The sequence below is a fragment of the Nilaparvata lugens genome, chromosome 4 (assembly GCF_014356525.2).
Source record: "Nilaparvata lugens isolate BPH chromosome 4, ASM1435652v1, whole genome shotgun sequence".
In the NCBI taxonomy this organism is placed as follows: Eukaryota; Metazoa; Arthropoda; class Insecta; order Hemiptera; family Delphacidae; genus Nilaparvata; species Nilaparvata lugens.
In genome coordinates this window covers 13,272,621-13,294,099 of record NC_052507.1, presented here as the reverse complement: position 1 = coordinate 13,294,099, position 21,479 = coordinate 13,272,621, and the positions used below count along the sequence as shown (strand labels likewise).

At 31.6% G+C, this 21,479-nt stretch overlaps 1 protein-coding gene across 1 annotated transcript; it reads left to right on the top strand.

Moving 5' to 3' along the window:
* Window positions 1–4,300: 4,300 nt before the first annotated feature.
* LOC111050849 (putative vacuolar protein sorting-associated protein TDA6) lies at window positions 4,301–20,704 on the top strand. The gene is given in 7 exon segments (XM_039426690.1): window positions 4,301–4,506; window positions 9,916–10,255; window positions 11,794–12,006; window positions 14,929–15,005; window positions 15,007–15,210; window positions 17,694–17,898; window positions 20,021–20,704. Coding segments are annotated over 6 exon segments (1,041 nt in total). The 5' UTR covers window positions 4,301–4,506; window positions 9,916–10,146; the 3' UTR covers window positions 20,254–20,704.
* The last annotated feature ends 775 nt before the right edge of the window (window positions 20,705–21,479 follow it).

The following is a 21,479-nucleotide window of genomic DNA, read 5'->3' as shown; positions in this document are numbered from 1 at the left end:
AATAATTCAAAAAGGGTATACTGAGATTTTTATTTTTCTTTCTATTTATATTACAAGTAGCCCTATACAGAAAAGAGATAGCTGAACTCAATATAGTGATTTGCACTGTCCATTAATAAAGAAAAGTTATGCTTTCAAATGTGAGAATGGAACATTTTTCAGGCTATTTCTCCAGATGAACATTGAACTCATTACCTGTATTTATAAGTTATCTCCAAGGCGATGAATCTGGTTCCAACAGAATAAACTGTTGAATATTACAATTTCAAATATTTTCATTATTTGCTCTTGAGCAAGTACTCCTACAATTTGTTCTTATCCTAATCAAATACTACCTACATAATAACTTATAGTTAATATAGCATTTCATTAGAACACGAACATTACAAAAACTTTGCTCACATATTTATAATAATATAATTCAAAATTAACATTAAAAAAGAAATTACAGAAATAGTTTGGCTATCATTGAGTAATCTAGCATTATTGAGAATAACAAGCACTTGAAATAGAAGTCGATAGAAATTTCCTGTTGAATACAAGGAATGAATATTTTGTATGAGAGAATGGAGAAGGAATTTGGCATAATCTTACTCGAGTAGGCTACATAAGCCGTAAACTATATGATGTCATTAAAACTTTATGACTCATGATTTCCAACTGGATTGGTATTCGTGTACATAAAACATATGAGGCAGTTACATTTATGAAAATGAGCAAGAACATCATGAGACCCGAAGATGAAATGGAAAGTTTGGTACTATAAACCATGCATTTTCAATTTCCTCTGCTTTAACTATCTTTTGTGCATAGCAAGAAGTGAAAATTCTCTATCAATAAAGACTAGCAAGCTTGTTCAACCTGTTCAATCGAATTTCTCTTCCTTTCATGCAGATATAAGAAAGGAAGAAAGAGTATTATGACCATACCATACCAAGGACTATAAGGATGGATTGGCGAAAAGCGGATGTCATCAGGTTGGAACATGTAAATCTTAACTGATACTTCCGGGCTTCCGGTCAATTTCCCGCCTGTATAAAATCTACACAATCAGCAGCTGATATTGGAATACTATCATAAAATCAATACTTTTCATACAGTGAGATTCAAGTTATAGTCAGAACCTAATTACCATTGGTCTATCCTTTTCTAACTCTGTACTATTGCCAACCCGTTTATGGGATATGAAGAGATGTAATGAACAACTGTACCAGATTATTTTAATCTCAAATATTGAAAATTCATTATAAATGGCCGGGACACACATATCCGCAACGAGCCCGAGCCGCGGCACGGCCGTGTGACGGACGTACTACGGGGAGTGAGAAAGCAAATGCTTTCAAATCTGTAGGGACACATACTACCGCACCGTGCAGCACCGTCACCTTGCTTGTTGCCCGAGCCGTGCCCGAGCCGTCACCGACTAGTTCAATTTACTCTTTGACGGAGGCTGTGTGGGCTCGTTTAACATAGAGAGTGAAAAAGTTATTGAAGAGATACGGAATTTTCCAGTTTTTTACGATCAAAGTGATGAGAAATATGGTTGAACAGAAAATAAGTTAAACCCAAAGTAGAAGTATAACCAAATAATAAGTCAATCCAAAGGATCATACCTAATACATAATATAATAAATAATAAAATAAACAACAAAGAGTATAAAAGAAGGAACCCGTCACTGTATCTTAAATTTTAAATTTAAAACTAATTAGGTTTAGATACATTAGGCAGAAAATTACAATTTTATTGCTGAAATATTCACGATACATGACTGATTGTGATATTTTATGCACCGAAATATATACCAGCACTATGATTCTCATCGTCTGTGTCTACAGGTAGTTAGTTAAAATTGAAAAATATAAATTAAAATTGGATGTAACAAGCTTTAATAGTGTTATATCATTAAAAATAGTTTAACACATTCAGAAATCAGACGACAGTAGCAGTACAGAACTGAGACACTGCTGCCGCTCGGCTGTCGCACGGATGTGTGTTCTCCTACCACCATCACCGTGTCGCGGACGTAGCTCGGTCGTACCTCGGCACGGGCACGATGCGGTAATATGTGTCCCGAGCTTAAATCGTAGAAAAATATAAATTTTCTTGCTTAATAAGATATATTTGGTATGAAATTGATGATTATTATCAAGAATTAGCTATTAAATAAAAAAATCCGGTTAACAGGAGTCACAGCCTGCTATCTATTACAGATGCGTATGGAAAAGGAAAATTAGCAGCAATGCCTTCCCATCATTTTCACTGACCTTAAAACGTGAATCTCACTGAATAGAACTCATTCTTTAAAAAACCATGAATCGAGAAGATCTTATTCAATCATACAAGATCTCAGCCAATAATCTTACTATAGTTTCTAGGGGTGGTGTTAGAACTATATTGATAGAACACCGACTTTCTATGAGTTCTTTTAAAGGCAGTGTCTTGTAGATATTCCTATCGAATGAAAACTAATGAATACTGTCAAAATCACTGATTTATTAAAACAATAATTTGAGAAACCAGTTTCGGTTGTTTCACCATTATATCAATCTCTAGTGAGCTTCAGTTTCTAAACCTAAAATTAATTGATAAATATTTTCGACATTTTTGGTTTTTTTCTATTATAACAATCTAATTCAAAAAGGGTACTGAGATTTTTATTTTATTTCCATTTCTATATGACTGTAATTGTTTTGTGATATTTGCTCTTATGTACCTGACGATGTGCATGTATATTTGTATAAATGCTCAAGATAATAATAAAGAATGAATTCGAATTTAAAAATGTCTTTTCGTTTTCATTAATAATGATAGAACTGAGTTGAAATTCGCTCATTGACTCATTAAAAATTAACATTTTTGTTTTTTACACCATTAGGCTATGTATCACCTAGTGAACTCTAGTTTCGAACCAGTATCTCAAATTGTTTTAAAAGATACGTTTTGAAAATATCAAGCCGTTTCCATTTAATGAAAGAACGGAGTTGAAATTGGCTCATTGACTCATTAATTTTTTTTGTTTTAATACCAGTATATGAATATATAGTTTCGATTAAAACCTATCTAAATGGGGGCATGGGACGGTCATGCAAGAACAATAAAACTGCAGCACAATAAATTATTATGGTAAACCATGAACGTGAAGAAAATACTCCATTGATGATGAACTTATAAGTTTATACATTTTTATATGAAACTAATTTTCCAGTGCTACTTGATACTTCACAAACAATACATATAATATCAAATATCATTTTTTGTTTAGTTGAGAAGTTGATATTGTGTGGTAATTATTCATATCAAATGAAAAAGACTAAGAAATTGTCAAAAAACCACAGATTTATTGATACTTAGAAATACCGGTTTCGGTTATTATTACACCATTGTCAATCTCTGATAAACTGATCGTATCATTGACAATGGTGATAATTGATAATGATTGACAATGGTGTAATAACCGAAACTGGTCTTTCTAAGTATCAATAAATCTGTGTTTTTTGACAATTTCTTAGTCTTTTTCATTTAATATAAATACATGCGGTATAAAATATAATATGTCGAGTTGTAAGGTGCGGACCAGAGTGTTGGATTTTGGAGTAAGTTTTGAAAATATATTTTATGCTGCTAAACCTATCTGGATGGGGGCATAAAGAAATCTATTGTTCAATATTGGTTGAGAATTGACATGGGTTGACAGTTAGTGTTTCCCATTCCACCGGCGTTGAAGGAGAGGTATTGTTCTCTCTTGATCGTTCCATGCCCCCATCCATATAGGTTTTACACATAGTTAGTTTCTATCAGATTGAATATATTATAAATCTAGAAACTTGAGTTTCTAAACCAGGCTACCGGTATCGCAAATTGTTTAAAAATATTAGTATGCCTAGTTTTGAAAATATACAGTCGTTCTCATTTAATGATAGACCCGAATTGAAATGAAGCTCTGACTCATCAAATAAGCATTAATGGTTCATTACATAATGACGCACTGACTCATTAAATAGACTCTCACGCTCCTGAAATGTGAGTGCACTGCGAGTCTCAAATATAAACGCACTAAACGCAGGAGCTCAAATATGTCGATCTACATCATGTGAGCCACTTATTCAGAAGTGTGTTACGGAACTGATGTTGGCGTATACGATATGACATAATCGTTGTTGTTGTAGTATAGGTAAAGTCGTAAGCCGCAGTGAAAGTGCAAGTAGTAGCGAACCGGCATTTAGGTGCACCGGTACGGGGGGGGGTGGAAAGGGGGAGGGAAGTGGCTATCAACGTCCGGAGAATTCGTCCTGCGAGTTGAGCATTGAGCAGTCGAGTTGTCCCCTTGAGTGCGGTCCACGCTCCTTCAAGGCCGCTCAAGCGTTTATCCTTTCAAATAATTGTCGTCTTCAAAATAGTGACGGTTTTTGTAAGTCGGTGATCGCTTAGTATGTCACTTCGGTAACAAAATTAACTTATTTTTTTAAGATTCTACAGAGTGTAATGTGTGACCTAGTGTGTGAGATGTAGGTAATAGATGTGATTTGTATGTTCTGAAGATTGTCTTGTAGTGATCGTGAGTGTAATGATCTTGTATGATTTATTTTATTTATTTACAATGCAAATGACACACTAATGTAATAACATTGAAAGATAAAATAATAAGGTAGTCCTTGTGCTATTTTTATTTATAAGTTAATATCGGGGCACCGAGCTTCGCACGTCATTTTCATTTATTTATAAACAGGACACAATTCTCTAAAATGATCGTGTTTATATTTCACATCCGGCTATATGTCATCTTATGAATTTCGGGGATGCGATATTTTGATTTTTCACATACTCACTCGCTCACTTACTTTTTTACTATCCACAGCTGTTTCAGCCAAGGATGAGTTATCCTTTTAATGTCGTTCAGCGAGTTTTCCCAAGGATGAGACCTAGTGCAATCGAATTTTTATATCATAAACCTATTATGTTCCAAATTTCGTGAATATCGTTAGAGCCGTTATCGAGATCCGTTGAACATAAATAACCATACATAAAAATACAAATATACTGAAATTGCTCGCTTAATATAATAGGTTGTGTATCAGTGATTGTAATTGTTATCATAAATAAACAGGGGTGCCAGAAGGGAGAATTTTCTCTAAATTTAGGGGGTGGGCATTTTTTCGAAGTGTATGGGCTTGTGGGGGGTGGGCACCCTTGCATAAATGTCAGGGAGAATACTAAATATTCACGTTGAGAGAAGATGAAATTCTCTATTTTTATTCTATAAATTTAGATTGAAGGTACCAGGTGATGATACCTGATGAATATGAAAACACTTCACTTATATGGGCTACTTTTGTACAAAGTAATAAAAACAATATAAAAAATTGTAAGCCTTAGTACACTTTATTATTAAAACGAATAGTTGAAATTTCAACTTAAAATGTAGAAAATAAAATTTTATTTTCTACATTTTAACTTGAAAATGACCTATGGTCGAAACCTGTCGTTAAAATATTTTAAAGTTTTTAATAATAAAGCGTACTACAAGTTTTTATTATGTTTTTATTAATATGATGAATATGATTTGTAAGTTCTATAGATTGCCTGGTAGTGATCATAAGTGTTACCGTATCATAAAAAATCTTAGAGAACCTAATGAATATCAGTATAGAGAGAGAATGAAATTCTCTATTCTTTTTCTATGATATTAAGTAGTATTAACTCGAAATTACCGCGACCTATTTATTGCTGAATGACACACTCGCGCTCTTCCGCTTATTATGTTACGGTATCACTGAAGGATTTGCGACATTCTTGGATTTGGATTGCCGGTGAAATTTTTGAAGAAGTTATTTCGCTGATTGTTAAAAAGCAACAAGTGTTGTGTGTGTCTAGTTAACATAATAGAATATGAATAGAGTAAATTTGAGTGTATATTTTTGCAAAAATTATTTCTGTAGTACAGCGAGTAAAATTTAAAGATCAATATTGAAAATCATGTGGGTGGTAGAAGAGTTTGAGAATGATGAATATGAATATTTGGAGTTGTTTTGGTGGATTCAATTATTTTGTCAATTATAGGCCTACAAACATGTTAGCTATCTATTATTGGAACTAATTGCTACTCTATATTAATATTCAAGCATTCAAGCTACATCATTGATTAAGCTATAATAATAATTCACAGTTGAATTTTATCGATATAATTCTCAATAATTGATCTAGTCAATAAAAAGAAAATTAAACTTTTTCAGTATTCCACTTCATGTTCAACTGTTTGATGCTTATTTTAAGTAAAAACACTTCACTTAAATGTGCTACTTTTTTACAAATTAATAAGAACAATATGAAAACTGTTAGTACCCTTTTAAATAAATATTCAATATTTTAAATAATAAAGGGTACTAAAAGTTTTCATATTGTTCTTATTTATTTTTTTAAGTAATTTACAAAATTACTTGACGATGGTAGAATATTAACTGTGTTTTCCAAAGGGGTTGTCTACTTATTTTTGCTTGAAATAGTTCACCATTCAGAGTATAACTCTAGAGGTATAAGCCTAGAGGTATTAATCCATTTCACTCATTTGAGACAAGACTAAATCAAACAAAATTCAGCAATTGTTTAAGTTTGTCAAATGGGATAAATTTGTTGGAATTTTAGGGTTTTACAGAAATTTCATCAATCTGTACATTTGCTTCAAATTCTGTTGATAAGTTATCCTTTAATTTTATATCAACAACCAAATTAATTTGTAGTAGACTCAAGTGTTGTATGAATTTCAGAACTACTATATTTTCCGTGATATACAAGAATATAGAAATTTATCCGATATCCAATTAACACGATTGAATCCTGTCTACCGTGCAATAATAATAATAAGCAATACTATATAAATAAAAATATAAATCTCAGTAACCTTTTAAATTATTTTGTCACGACATGTTTTGGCTACTAATGCCATTTTCAAGTGATTAATAAGAAATAATTTAAAATGATTCTGAGATTTATTTATTTATTTACATACAAAAGCTCACAGAATAAATCCATGAAGAGCCTTATTGACATCAACCAGCTTAGATACATAATATTTTATGCAAAATAAGAATGAAAAAATAAAATAAAATAGTAAACACAATTTTTGAATACCCTAATATGATAAGAAGAGGCGAAATGAGGCCAAATGAAAAAAATTAATAAACTAATGATGATAGAAAAATGAGGCCAAATGAAAAAAATAATAAACTAATGACAATAGAAAAATGAAGAAGTATGAAATAAAACTAATAATAAAAATAAAATAAAGTTAATAGAGAATAGACGAAAAATAGGAGTTCAGAAGAAAAAAAAGAAATGAGGGAGTTTAGTATAATTATTTATCAATCATGAGTCAGCTATAGAGCGATATGCTAGTTCACAGGATTTCTTAAAGGTTTGGAAACGGTCAGCAAACGGATCAATGCAGTGGCTTATTCTATTGTACAAACGTAAAGTTCTGTATATGATAAGTTGTTCTGATGAATGGCATGTGAAACAGAATATTTGGTCTTGGTCTATTAAACGGAACATGATATTATATATCTTTATTCAATCAGTCAATAGTTTATTTTTCCTTCATACAATGCATACATGAATGTCTATAATTGCATAAATACAATTGACAATTATTATTAACAAAATAAGTTAAAAGTAAAATAGTATTATCATTAAATACGGAAAGTCCCTGAAAAGGTTAAAAACCTGAGCGCAGGGGGATTTATTCATATTAAAAGTAGCCCTAAAGAAAAAAGACAATATAAGCAATACTGTATCATATACCGTACACATAGTCCTATACTCTGAATCCAGACCAATGACAGTGAAAGTTGATGAAAAAGTTCTCATTTCACAATTCTTATTTGATAACACTTTGACGATGAAAAAACCACTAATACACGCAAAAATTAATTCAAGCATGTAGTCTGTAGTATCTCAAAAGTTGAATTCAATAATTCTTTCTCTTATTTATCATTTTCTGCTTTCTCATGAGCTTTTTTTACTTGTTGAGAGAGGAGCCGAAAGCACTCAGTTCATTAATTGGACAGATGGACACACCTGATCAAGCAAAAGCGTTTACTATACTTTTAGCAGGTATTTAAAAGGCGAAGCTGACTACTCGATGGAAATAAACCTGTGAAACTACTTTCTTCGAATTCATGCCAATGCAAGATTGAGCTTGAAAGTGATCATTCTAATTCAAACAGCCAGGCAACTTCTGGATGAAACTCTTCTCACTTTGGACATGTAGCCTTCAAAAGTATTTGCGGCAAAAAAAACTAGAACAGAGATTCCTCTTATAAATAAGTTTTCAAAAATAACACGATCTGGCATTTACAGTGCAAGCATATCGTGACTTCATTGTAGGCAGTGAGTATAGAATGTAATACATTCTTAGTACAGTACACATACATACTCACTGATTGTAGGTAGTAACAGGTTGATATTTTCAATATTGCATGATAATCAATCGAGAGAAAGAATAAAAATCATGATATATTATAATTGAGATGCTTTGTGATGAAGTGTAATTTGTGGTTTAAAAAAAACAAATTTTTCCTTATGTTGTTATACTGAAAACCTGTCACATCTATAATCCTATACTATATACTATTAATCCTATACTATACTAATCGAGCAACTTCTGTTTATATATTAAGATGTTTAGATGTTCAGATGTTTAGATGTTTAGATGTTTAGATGTTTAGATGTTTAGATGTTCAGATGTTTAGATGTTTGTATTTCACCGGATCTCGAAAAGGGCTCTAACGATTCTCACGAAATTCAGAACATAGTTGGTTTATGATACAAAGATTCGATAGCACTAGGACTCATCCCTAGGAAACTCGCTGAAGGACATTAAAAGGATAATTATTACTCATCCTTGGAAAAACAGCTGATAATAACTATTTCGCGTCTGTTGATGATGGAAGTGAGTGAGCGAGTGGGACTGTGTCAAAAGACACAGAAGTGTGTGGGACTGTGTCAAAATTATGACTCAGCTGTTGAACTTTTGTAATCATTCAATCAGGTACTTAGTGCCGGTTGTAAAAAAGCCGGGTTATTTTCAATCCTGATTAATTCCAGTAGATCCATCTTTTTGAAATGGTCTTCTCTGATTTGGTTCATGTGAAGTTAATCAGGATTAAAATTTAACCGGCTTTTGTGCAACTGGGCCTTAGTGAGGGAAATTTTTGCATTCCTCTGGAAATTAATCTCACTTTACTGTGATTAGATAGAACATTTCTGTATGAATGTTATTTTAATTTTTTCTTTCGTAATAAATGTTTTATGAATAGAAAGAAAAATAAAAATCTCAGTACCCTTTTTGAAGCCCTATACAGAAAAGAGATAAATTTTCTATGCTTTTGTACTCCAGAGCGAAGCTCGGTCCTCGATATTTCTAATAAAATCACAACTACCATACCAGTATTTTGTTAAAAAATCTTTAATTTGAAATATGAATCTATATTATAAGTCTTGTTATAATAACTACTATCCCACTTTTTTATGTCGATTATTATAATTTTACATCACAATCCATTCAGCGAAATGTATCAGTTTTCAAAGTTTATTTATTGAAATTGATTTAATGCAAACCTATAGATGGGATTTTATTTTAATTAAATCATATACATCAGAAATTAGAGAAGAAAATAAGAGATATGGTATCATCACTAGAAAGCATGAAAAAAAATACTGGATCAATATTTCAATGTAAATGGTATATTAGTAGTTATACTACTGGAATCTTTATCCTTCTATGGAAAAAGGATAATAATTATACCCCAGCATCTGCTGATTATTGCCTTTTGAATTGTATATAGCTTTTGATTTTGAAATTTTTGTAATTGTTTAAGAAAGCAATAAACGGGTTATTTGTTTATTTATTACTGGAATAGGTGCAACAGTTGTATGCTGGTAGAAATGCCAGCAGCAGTCATGCAATAAGTGCAGGAGAGTTTATAATTTGGTAATACGAATTACACAGTGCAAATATCTATCAGGACGGATTACAAAAGTGCATATCGGACATATGATTAAGAAGTAACTGATAATTTACTCAACTCAAAGTCGGTCAATGGCAATTTCATGTATAATACAACTGGAAACCAGATACAAGGACTTGGACGATGCTGAAAGATGTTTCAGTTGTGCTCAAGATTCTTCTATACTCAGTTGTAACAACACATTGCTGCCAAAATCGAAGAAATGGATGTCAAACTGCAGACAATTACACTGGTGAGGCAACAACACTTCTAAACTGTTACAATAAAGAGTATTATTGAATTACTATGTTTTCCTAATTGTATTGATAACAACCTGACAAGAGATACAGATGGTTGTCCCTTGTGTTACTTAACAGTCAAATAAGTCTACTGTTTAATACTGTTCCAATATTGTTGCATTTCTTATCATTTGACATGGGTAGTGGTAGGCTTAATTTAAATTGTAAGTGGATGAGAAAGAAAAGAATAATGTTTCAAATTATCATGTATTGTTTGCTTCAATTTGATAAATATAATTCAATTCAACTTGAATAATCCTATTTTTGATAAAACTAAATTATTTCAACCAAAAAATAATGAATAAGAAATAAATCATATGAAAATAAGCATATGAACATACATTATCTAATATCAACTTGTTTATTCTTGCATTTAAACTTGAAAATGGTCAAAGTAGGCCGAAACTAGTTGTTTGAAATGTTTTAAATGATTACTGCATGCTTTTATATAGTTTTTATTAATTTTAATATCATGTTTCGTTTTATAGGTACTAGAAAAACTCATTGTGCTAGGGTAACATTTTGTTGAAATATTCAATAAATTATTTGAAAAAAACAGTTTCATAACAGCACGAATATAATTATTAAGAGAGCTCAGTTGATCATGAATGTTTTTATGTATATTTTATTGGAGCAACCGGAAAGAACATACCATAACCATATTTATAGTAGGCTATACGTTGCAGTATTGATCAAATTTATCAGGTCATTTTCTAGACTATAAAAAGCCTTTAAACTCCAAGCCATAACAGCCTCTATTGAGGATGAGTAAGTTGACATCTATGGATTGACAGGGCTTCAATTAAATCTTTTCCAATTCTTTATTATTATAGTAGATGTGTGCTTTTCCAAGAATAATCATACATCATTTCTTCATTTATTATTCATTTATTCATAACACGTACAATATATCTCACTGATATCAGAAGACTCATTAAACAATTCTACTTATATCAGACTATTCAATTTTATTCATCAAAATGTTTCAGATTACAAGTTGAGTAAGTTGACATCTATGGATTGACAGGGCTTCAATTGAATCTTCTCTGATTTTCAGTATTAGTAGAATATGTGCTTTCTCATGAATTATCATATCATTTCTCAATAATTTATTCCTATTTATATCATTCTTTTTATTATTTTACAAAGGCGACTCTCTAGAAGTATTTTAAGCCTAGGTGATGATGATGAGATGAATGATACAATGAAGGTAGAGTTGTTATGAATGAATAAAAATTATAGGTTATGCACTTGAATTGATTTGAGTCCACTTTTCAGTCCAAAAATAAATAAACTAGAAATTTTGAATTTGATTTGATTGAAAACCGAATATAATATATATAATGATTACATTCAATAAACTCTCAGAACTTGAAAATATTGAGTTATTAAGAAAAATTCTTCATATACAATATATTTTACTCATGTGAGAAAACTCATTAATATTCTACTTATATAAGACTAATCAATTTCATTCATCGAAATGTTTCAGATCACCAGTTGATCCTTGTCAAAAAATGGGCGCCTCTAATCTGGCTTGCACCAGGAGAAGAATTTCTTCCCAGCAGCACAAAATCATTCTTGGAACATGTTGTGCCATTCATGCCTTCAACTTGGTTTCATGACCAACAAGCAAGAAAAATTTCATTCCTGCCCACTGGATCAGAATCTCAACAATGGTTCCTCAAAACTTTTCAAGACGTTGGTAAAGCTGTAATCTTTTTAATTATGTTTAAGTGTACTGTAATTAAGTTTAAGTTCAAATTGTGAATGACAAAGATTTTATGTAGATAATATGAAAGACTGAAGATACACAGATTTTTGATCCTTTATTGATTCATACAACAAGTACATCATCAAAAATGATAGGGAGAGAAAAAATAGGGTAAACTTGTGCTATTCCTCTCCCAAATTTAGATAAGGTTACAGATTTAATTTAATTCAAGGTTGAAGGTAATTCAGAAACAAACAGTAGTTGAAGATTGATATTAATTATTATACAAAAATCCAAAATACTAAAATATTAAATGATTATTATACTGTACTAAATCAAACAACCCATACTTGCGCACAAGGAGAATTTTAATTTTTCGGTGTTTTTGCCTTACCATAATATGATACATCAGAATACATAACAATACATACATAAGTTTTCTTTACTACGTGCCATGAGTCATGAGTCTATAGTGAGGTCCACGTTATAATGGCAGTGATTATGAAAATTATAATTATGGAAATTTATTATGAAATTATTGAAAAATATTATTTCATGCTTAATAGAACATAATTTTTAAACTGGAATGAACTGTCAATATTACATCATTAAACCTGTATCAGCTACCGCCTATAGAAGGCATTGAAAAGACGGAGGATCGGCAACGTTGTTCTCCTATCTTGTCACTACCAACTGCCATTATAACGTGGACCTCACTGTAGGCCCATATAACGCATAATAATAATTATTGTGAGAAAAATAATTTTCATCTTTATATATTCTATATTGTAGTGATTTGAAGTACAGTGCACTTCAGTATAGTGCAGTAGCATATACTTATCTTTTTGTAAAACTCACTATCCTGTATTTTATGTTCGGCAAATGAAATAAATCATTCATCCATTATATATTTATCTATTCAGCAATGGTGTGATAATTCAGTGATAAATCGTATACGGTAATTAATAATTTGAGTCTGTTCAATTTACATTTTTTCTCACTCTCGATTCGATAATCAGCTTACAGCTCATTATTTAGTTTTCTAAAGATCAAGGCCTATCGGTTAAAGTAAGTGATAACGCACTGGTCTGATAATCAAGAGGACCCGAGTTCGAATCTCGACCGGGGTAAAACGTTTTTGACCACAGCACAATCATATAGATACGACCACACCGTCTTTCGGAGATAAAGGTAGGCGCAAACAGATCGTCATCGGACGGACGGTACGCATCGGACGGATTGGACGATTAGATTTGAGTCTAATCAAATGAATCTGAAGATTCAAATCTAATCATTCGATCCGTCCGATGCATACCATCCGTCCGATGACGATATGTGTGCGTCTAACTTTAGCCGTCGGTCTCGACTACTTAAAAAGTGTTCGTCATCTCTCATCATCATCATCCCTCTCACATCATTACCCACGCACAAGCCTATGAGCTTATGTGGGCATCACCGTCAGTATTATTATTATTATTATTATTATATCAAATTACATCCATTTCACTCTATCTTCGCCGCTCCTCTATATGTTGACACATTTTTTTCAAGTAAGTTACAATACATTCTGGTTTATACAAGAATCTACAATAAATTACAGTACAACAGCTAATTATGCAACAAATTTCACATATTATGAAAACTTATTAATTACAATGAAGATTGAATGCAACATTAGAATATTGATAATATAGTATTATAATTTAACTACATAAATCAGCGGTGTTTCAACAATGAATAAATGATAATTTCAATGAATAAATATACACCCCTTTATAAATTATATGTGTTGGGGTATAAGTAATTAGTTGCTTATTGCGTGTTATAATTACTATTTACAATCTTCATTCACTGATATGAGATTAAGGTTTTTATAATAAAATAAGTAAAAATTTATAATACAAACAAAATTATAAAATTAGTAGATAAATATTAATGTTCTATTAAGGATAATAATAAGAAAGATTATTTTTAGAAAAATGAAAAACAGTAAAGAGAAGAATGAAGAATAAATAGTTTCAATATTTACAGTCTAACTAGATTTTCACAATTTTCCACTCCAATATCAACCAACCAGGAAAATAAACTTTTCTTGAACCTGTGTCTATTGAATTCTTCCCTAATGTAACTTGGCATTGAATTGTGAATTTTTGGTCCCAAATATATTTATACATGTATAACTCCAACAGTCAACACTCAACATTCAATCACTCTCAACACCTCAACACTCTCAGTTACCTTATCCTTCTTCGCTATACCCTCTCCACGCCTCTCCTCATAGTGTCAAGGATGGAATTACAGCATTGTGGGCGGGTTTAGTGTGGTTATTAATGTGATTCCATTTGAATTCATTGGACCAATAATAGTTTGATTATGGGAACTCATAAATCTTATTCAATTATTTCTTTTCTGAACATGTTGTGATCAAATAATTCAAAAAGGGTACTGAGATTTTAATTTTTCTTTCTATTTTTATTCAATTATCTTTCTCAATTCCAGTACTCTTCTTCATCATCTGTTTCTTCCTTTATCATAACTTTCATTCACTTTTTTATTATTATTCTTCATTAATTTGTTACAATAATGTTCTTCCTTCTTCATCATATCTTAATATTTTTCAATTGTAATGAGGTTATACTTTTTTTGTCTTATTTTTATGTTTTTCAATTACTTTTACTGAGTTTACTTATCATTTCTTATTTTGTATATTTAGAATAATATTTTAAATTTATTATTATTATTTTGTATTTTCGAAATATATAATATTGTAATATTATTTAATGCAATAGGTTTTTCAAGACCTGGCATGTAATAAATAAATCAATCAATCAATCCCTAGTTTAAACCCTTGAATAGATGAATCTGTTCTACAAGCTACTGATTTTTGTCAATTCAATTTTTCTTCTTTTGCAGACAAACTCCTATTCAACAAGTCATCAATTCTGTATGGAGAGAACCCGAACAAAGAGTCAGTGCCAGTTTATACACACCCTGACGAACTGCAAGAAGCAAGGCCATTTTCAAGTCACCTTTTGGCTTTTCTATCCCTACAACCGCGGAAAGGAAGTGTGTACACTGAATACGTTGATGGGGGTTGTTCCAATTCCCCGCTGGCTCAACGGCCAGTGCTTGGGTTTGATGAAGGAATTTGGAAACCATGTTGGCGACTGGGAGCATGTGTCTCTCAATTTCAAGGCAAGTCAACAGTATAGCAGTCAAAGTCTTCTTCTTCTTCTTCTTCTTTTTCTTCTTCTTCTTCTTCTTAATACAAATGCTGTAATTCACCCCGAAGACTTCTGCTACTGCAAATATTGACAACAGGGTAAACAGCCAGATGGAAATTCGATGAGCGCTACTATTCAAAAAGTATTTATCAGCCCGGAATCGAACCCGATACCTCCTAATTGCCGGTCAGGAATGCTTAAGGTAGGAGCACACAGATCGTCATCGGAAGGACGGCACGCATCGGACGGATCGTACTTCTTTGAGGTGCTGCGCACACTAGTCGTCATCGGAGTATTGGTATTTTAGTTCATTGTGACGTATGTCGAGTCGAGTGTGAATTAGGAATTAAATGAACAAATATTAGTAATGAATAAATTGCTACTTGTTTGTTAGCCGATGATGAAGAAGAGGTACAGCGACGTAGGAAGAGAAAACAAAAAATGTGGATTCGTATAATTAATCAAAAAAGGATAGAATACGGAGAATTTAATCATCTGTTTCCTGATTTAATTGAAGACGAAGTTAAATTTTTTAGATACTTCCGCATGTCGCAAGTAGGCTAATGTTTTTTGAGCTTTTGAATGTCCTCAGACAACATATATAGTTAAACTGAACACCACTTACCGCCGTGCGATTAAGCCTGAACAGAGATTAGCAATCTGCTTAAGGTACGTATTTTGAAATTTTTTAGTTAATCATTTCATGTCTGGTTTTCTATATTTCGATTAAAAACTTCTGAAGACGTATAAATTAGCATTGACATAAGTCAAAATTTCCAACTAGTCCCTCTCTTAAGTGACATTATGCATAATATCGTATGTTCTTTTTTTTTTGGTGAGATTTTGAAATTCTATTTATTCTAATATGATAATATACAAAATATACATTACCAACCAATAAATAGTACAATTATGTAATACAGTATATTAATAGCCGATATTTTACTCTACTGTATTTTGATACATCATTACGTTAAGGACATCGTTAGTTTTGATGCTGATTTAGGACATATTTAATAACAATTAAAACTTTAGTATATATTTTAAAAAAAAATAAAACCCTGTCAAATATTCATTTCTACACTCTACAGAATATACAAGGGAATAAATAAATGCCGGTGAGTCATTCAATCGGCTTCAATGCTCCTCTCGGAATTCCTGACGGCATTTCCGGATAGGTATGCGCACTCCAATTGAAAACAACCTTACACCAAACTGACAATATCTGGATAGCAGCGCTCATGATTTAACCTTTAAAATTATTCACAGCATTTAATTCGGATTTTTGTTTATTTTATAATTATTATTAATTCATTAGCATTTGAATAAATGCAATATCTCAGTAATTTCCATCTAAGGGCCGTTTGCACAGTGACAGTTTTAACTAAATTTTAAACTGGATTAAATCCGTATCAAGTCTAGTTTGTTATAATATGTTTCATTTTGAGTTTAAGCCACCAGCTTTGACTGTGCAAACGGCCCTAAGTGAAACTACAAAGTGACAACTTCCACAGCAATAGTTTTCATGGAAAAGTAAAGTTAATGCGTAGGCTATTATTTTTTTGTTGGTGGGTAGTCCCTTACAGGCGTGGGTCCCACCCCTAGCCTGAATTTAAGTCATCAATGGGCCTCACGACTGTTATACATCAGTCGAAACCGAGAGTTTAACGTGTGCCCATTATCCGTTGACATAAGAGTGACCTGAGACTAGAATCTTTCATCAATAACTAGAATACCTGTAATCAGTAAGGATGTATAGATGTATGCACACAGATAGCAGGCAGACGTCAATTACATGTAGGTAGAAGGAAAGTATTGCTCTCCAGAAAAATTAAGGTACCACATTTTTTTATAGTAGTCCTTTTCTAATAAGAAAGATACAACGTCAGATTCGTCTGGCCACAAAAAAAGAGCGCATAAGTTATTGTTCATGACAATAAAACATTTTGGATTTGAATTTTGAAGAACAGAAAATAAATAATACCTTTACACTTTAAGATTGGTTTCAAAAATTTAACATTACCGTACCACTGAAGAGAACTTTTTCATTTTATAATGAGACAGAGGTCCACTTGAAATTGAAATAATACACATAGATGTTGCATCAATTATTATTGTAATCTGATAACCAATGAAAAATAAATAAATTCAAATTATGTTTTTCTGTGTTGGCGATTATTAATTATTGTATCAGCGACTATTGATTACTTATCATGCTTTATATTTTGTTTTTGATTTTTTTTAATCCAGTTTTCACATAATTATATTCATTCTGAATGTGTAGGGGTAGGGAATAGACACAGAGAGATGTTGTGGAATCGAAAGTGAAAGTGAAAACATCTCTTCCATTTCACCTTATTATTTAAATGTTTTGTAAGCATTGAAAATAAAATATCGACTTTGATTTTTAAATAGCCTAACTACTAGCCTAATCAATGTTTTCCAATTTAACAGGGTAAAGAGCACCCAGCTGAAATGTATGTGTCAGTTCATAGTTTCGGAAGCTACTATAAATTTGATGAAACGCGAAACCAGTTCATCTTACATGGAAGGATGGCCAGATACCGGCCACAGTTTCCAAAAACTGTGAATTTAATTCAAGGGAGTCATCCGGTTTTATTTGCAGCTAAAGGATCGCATGGTCTTTGGGCTACGCCAGGTAGGCCTATTGTACAATTATCTACTTTGATTATATCCAATTATATTCATTTATTCAACGATTCATTTGTTAAATTACTATAAAAGTGCAAGTCATCTATATAGATAGTGATTGGGAGAGGACAACAGGCTATAAACCCAAAACCATCTCCCGAATTTTGATAAATGATAAAAGTTTACAACAAAATTAGACTTTCATATTGAATAATCTATATAAATATACAAATCGAGCCTCAAATTTTGACATTCAATAACTTTTTTATGTGTGCACCGAATTTGATGATTTTTTTAGTTGTGTTCGTTATGTTCAGGACCAGGTTTTTGCAGTGGCGGTTCTAGGCCTAGGCTGGGTAGGCGGCCGCCTACCCAGTTTTTTTGAGATTTTTTTAAATTTTTCATGTAAACCTAAAAATGTTAAATAAGAAAGTAAATTTTGGAAGTATATTCAATTGTTTATAGTCATGAGTTATATTTTAGATGATTCAACAGGAAATTGTTTCTATTCTATTCTATTACTATGCCACATTTGCAGTGCATATAACAAAAGAGCAAATGTCTGTTTGTGTCAGATACACAAACAAAACTAAACTGTTGGAACGATTTTTGGGATTTGTTGAGTTACCCGAGTTGTCAGCAAAGTCTCTCTTTTCGGAGATATCACAATTTTTGGAAAACAGTGGTTTGAATATTAAAAGGTGCGTCGGCCAGGCATACCACGGTGCTTCAGTTATGAGTGGCCATTTGATCGGAGTGAATGTTTTGGTGAGAGAAGTAGCCGAAAATCCATTTGATTATATCAAATTATTTATTCATTTATTCAATGATTTATTTGTTAAGTACGGTACCTACTATACAAGTGCAAGTCATCTAACTATACAGTGATTGGGAGAGGACAACAGGCTATAAACCCAAAACCATCTCCCGAATTTTGATAAGTAGTGATAAAAGTTTACAATCAAATTACACTTTGATATTGAATAAATGAATTAGCTTCTATAATTAATTTACTGCAGAAATTTTAGAAAATTAAAAAACAATATTGAGATTCTCGTTATACAACGCTATTCTTGTTATTGAGATTCTCGATGTTTCTTACAACATATTTCAACATTAATGTAATTTTTAAGTGTAAAGTCTTTTTAAAAGGGTACTTGGATTTTTTTATTTCTTGATATATCACATTTACCATGATTAACATCAACTTACTGTCTATCCTTGTCTGTCATTAGACAAAGCAGATAGTTCTATCCTTTCCAACTCCGCACTGTTGCGACATTGTTTGCATGCTATCACATCGCAGATATCACCGATTCTTGTCTGTGATACTATGTAGGAATATGATGAACTAACAAAATATTCTATCTTAATTATAAAAATGTAATGTTAAATCATAGAAAAAAATATTTTTCTAATAGCAAAAAGTGATTAAATATATTTTCTTAATGGATGAAACTTATTTAAGATACTATTAAATTTTGTAAAACTTCAAAGTGAAAAAACACTCACATTCTTTGATGTGGCGACAGAAACTTTGGCTTGAGTTTCTGTTTGGCTAGAAAATGTGCAATACCAGCACGAAACGGACGTCGCGCCACATCAAAGAATGTGAGTGTTTTTTCACTTTAAAGTTTTACAAAATTTAATAGTAATAATAATAGTGAAAACAAGATAGATAACCAACAACAAACTTATTCAAGATAGAATATCGATCATTATTTGCAAGTATTTAGAATAAATAGTATAACAGATTTAACTTAATGGAAGGGGCTACTCTTAATTATCAAGAAATAAAAATAAATAACCCAAGCACCATTTTTAAAAATGTTTCACAACATATTTCAAAATTAATGTAATTTACGAGTGTAAAAACTTTTCAAAAGGGTACTTAGATTTTTTATTTTTATTTCTTAATATATCAGATTTACCATGATATACTTGAATCTCAGCTATCTACTATAGAAAGCGGTGGCAAAAGAGAAGTGGCAACTATTCCGCCCTATCATTTCCAATGTTACTATATGCTACAATGTGTTACAATATGTTACAAATTATACGTTACTATATGTTACTGTTATTATGCGAATGTCACTATAAATGTACTAGTTGATATGGTTATTTTCCAGGACGTCACAAATACGTGAACATTCCGAGTCTATATGACGAGAGCGGCTATGGAGTAAAGTGGACCACTTGGAAATCTCTGAAAATCATCAAAGACTTCAATTCAGGATGGCTGAGATTCCAAGGTCGCTGGGGAAATCCCCGTGAAAAGTGTTTTCCTCTGTCCAACACCATATGTCAACTCGTTGATGGACCAACTGGTATACCAATGAAGAAACTCCACTTTACTTGCTGAGATGTGTACCTATCAATCTGCAGCTATTGGAGCTAGTCAATAATAAATTTGTAAGAAGAAAATCTAAAAATTTCAAGTTTTTGGGATTTTACTGATACAATCATTTGTCTGACTTCATCGAGATTGAGTGGTAGAATCCCAACTCCTCCAAATGAAGAATATTTTGAATTCATTTCATCAATGTATGTAACCACCCACTTGTAATCTATTCCATAAATAAATCACCAACTGAATTTCAACTTGGATAATTGCAAGTAATGATTTTAAAAATATTTGTTCGTGTTCTAAGTTTAAAAGTTTGTTGTAGGCTACTTATTCACCTAATTTGTGAAAAACTTGTGATCAAATTTATTATTTTATATTTCGAATCAAGTTGAATTTAAACTGTGATAAGTAGAACATTTTTGATATGATAATTATATTTGAGATATTATATTAAATTCTAAATTTATGACTTTTCTTTATTTTCAAAAATATATCGTCCTATCATTGTGAAGCAGAATTCAAAAAAACATTCACAATATTAAAACAAAACATTCACATTATTTTTACAGTAATGAATTATATGAAACAAATTAAAATAGTCTAATAATTTGAAAACGTATTATAAATTAATAGATTTTTGTTCCATTATAAATGAAAAAATTACACTTGATAATGTGATGAATACTCGAAACCCGTCGTATCATCAAAGAAGGGGTGAGAAAAACTATCGAATTATCCATTGCCGTGCTACCAATTTTTCCTTAAACGGTTGGAATAGCATTTAACACCTATCACCCTAAGGAAAGTTGTCGGCTCCAATAAAATAGATTCTTGATAAACTGTGAACGGATCTATTGCCTATGAATGAGAAATCCAGTTTTCAGAGCAAATTAACTTATAATCTTCAGATGAAATTTTGGCAAAACACAGAAATATACAAAGAACAATAACTTACAAGCCTAATTATTTCAAGTAACTACGAACTAAAATACTTATCTAGTTTACAGTTGAAACACAGTGGCTATTGGCTTTACTACACTAATAGCTAATTTTGCACAAAAATTTATATAAAACTCAATCTAAAACATTAATAAACGAAAATGATTTAGAGCAAAACTCTACGACAACAATACTTGTAGCAAGCCATTTTTCAGAAGAGAAGGAAGGGTAGAACAGGAAAAGCAAAGTTGAAAGTCACCAAACCAACGCCCTGTTCAATATCGATCTCCACAGACACGTCA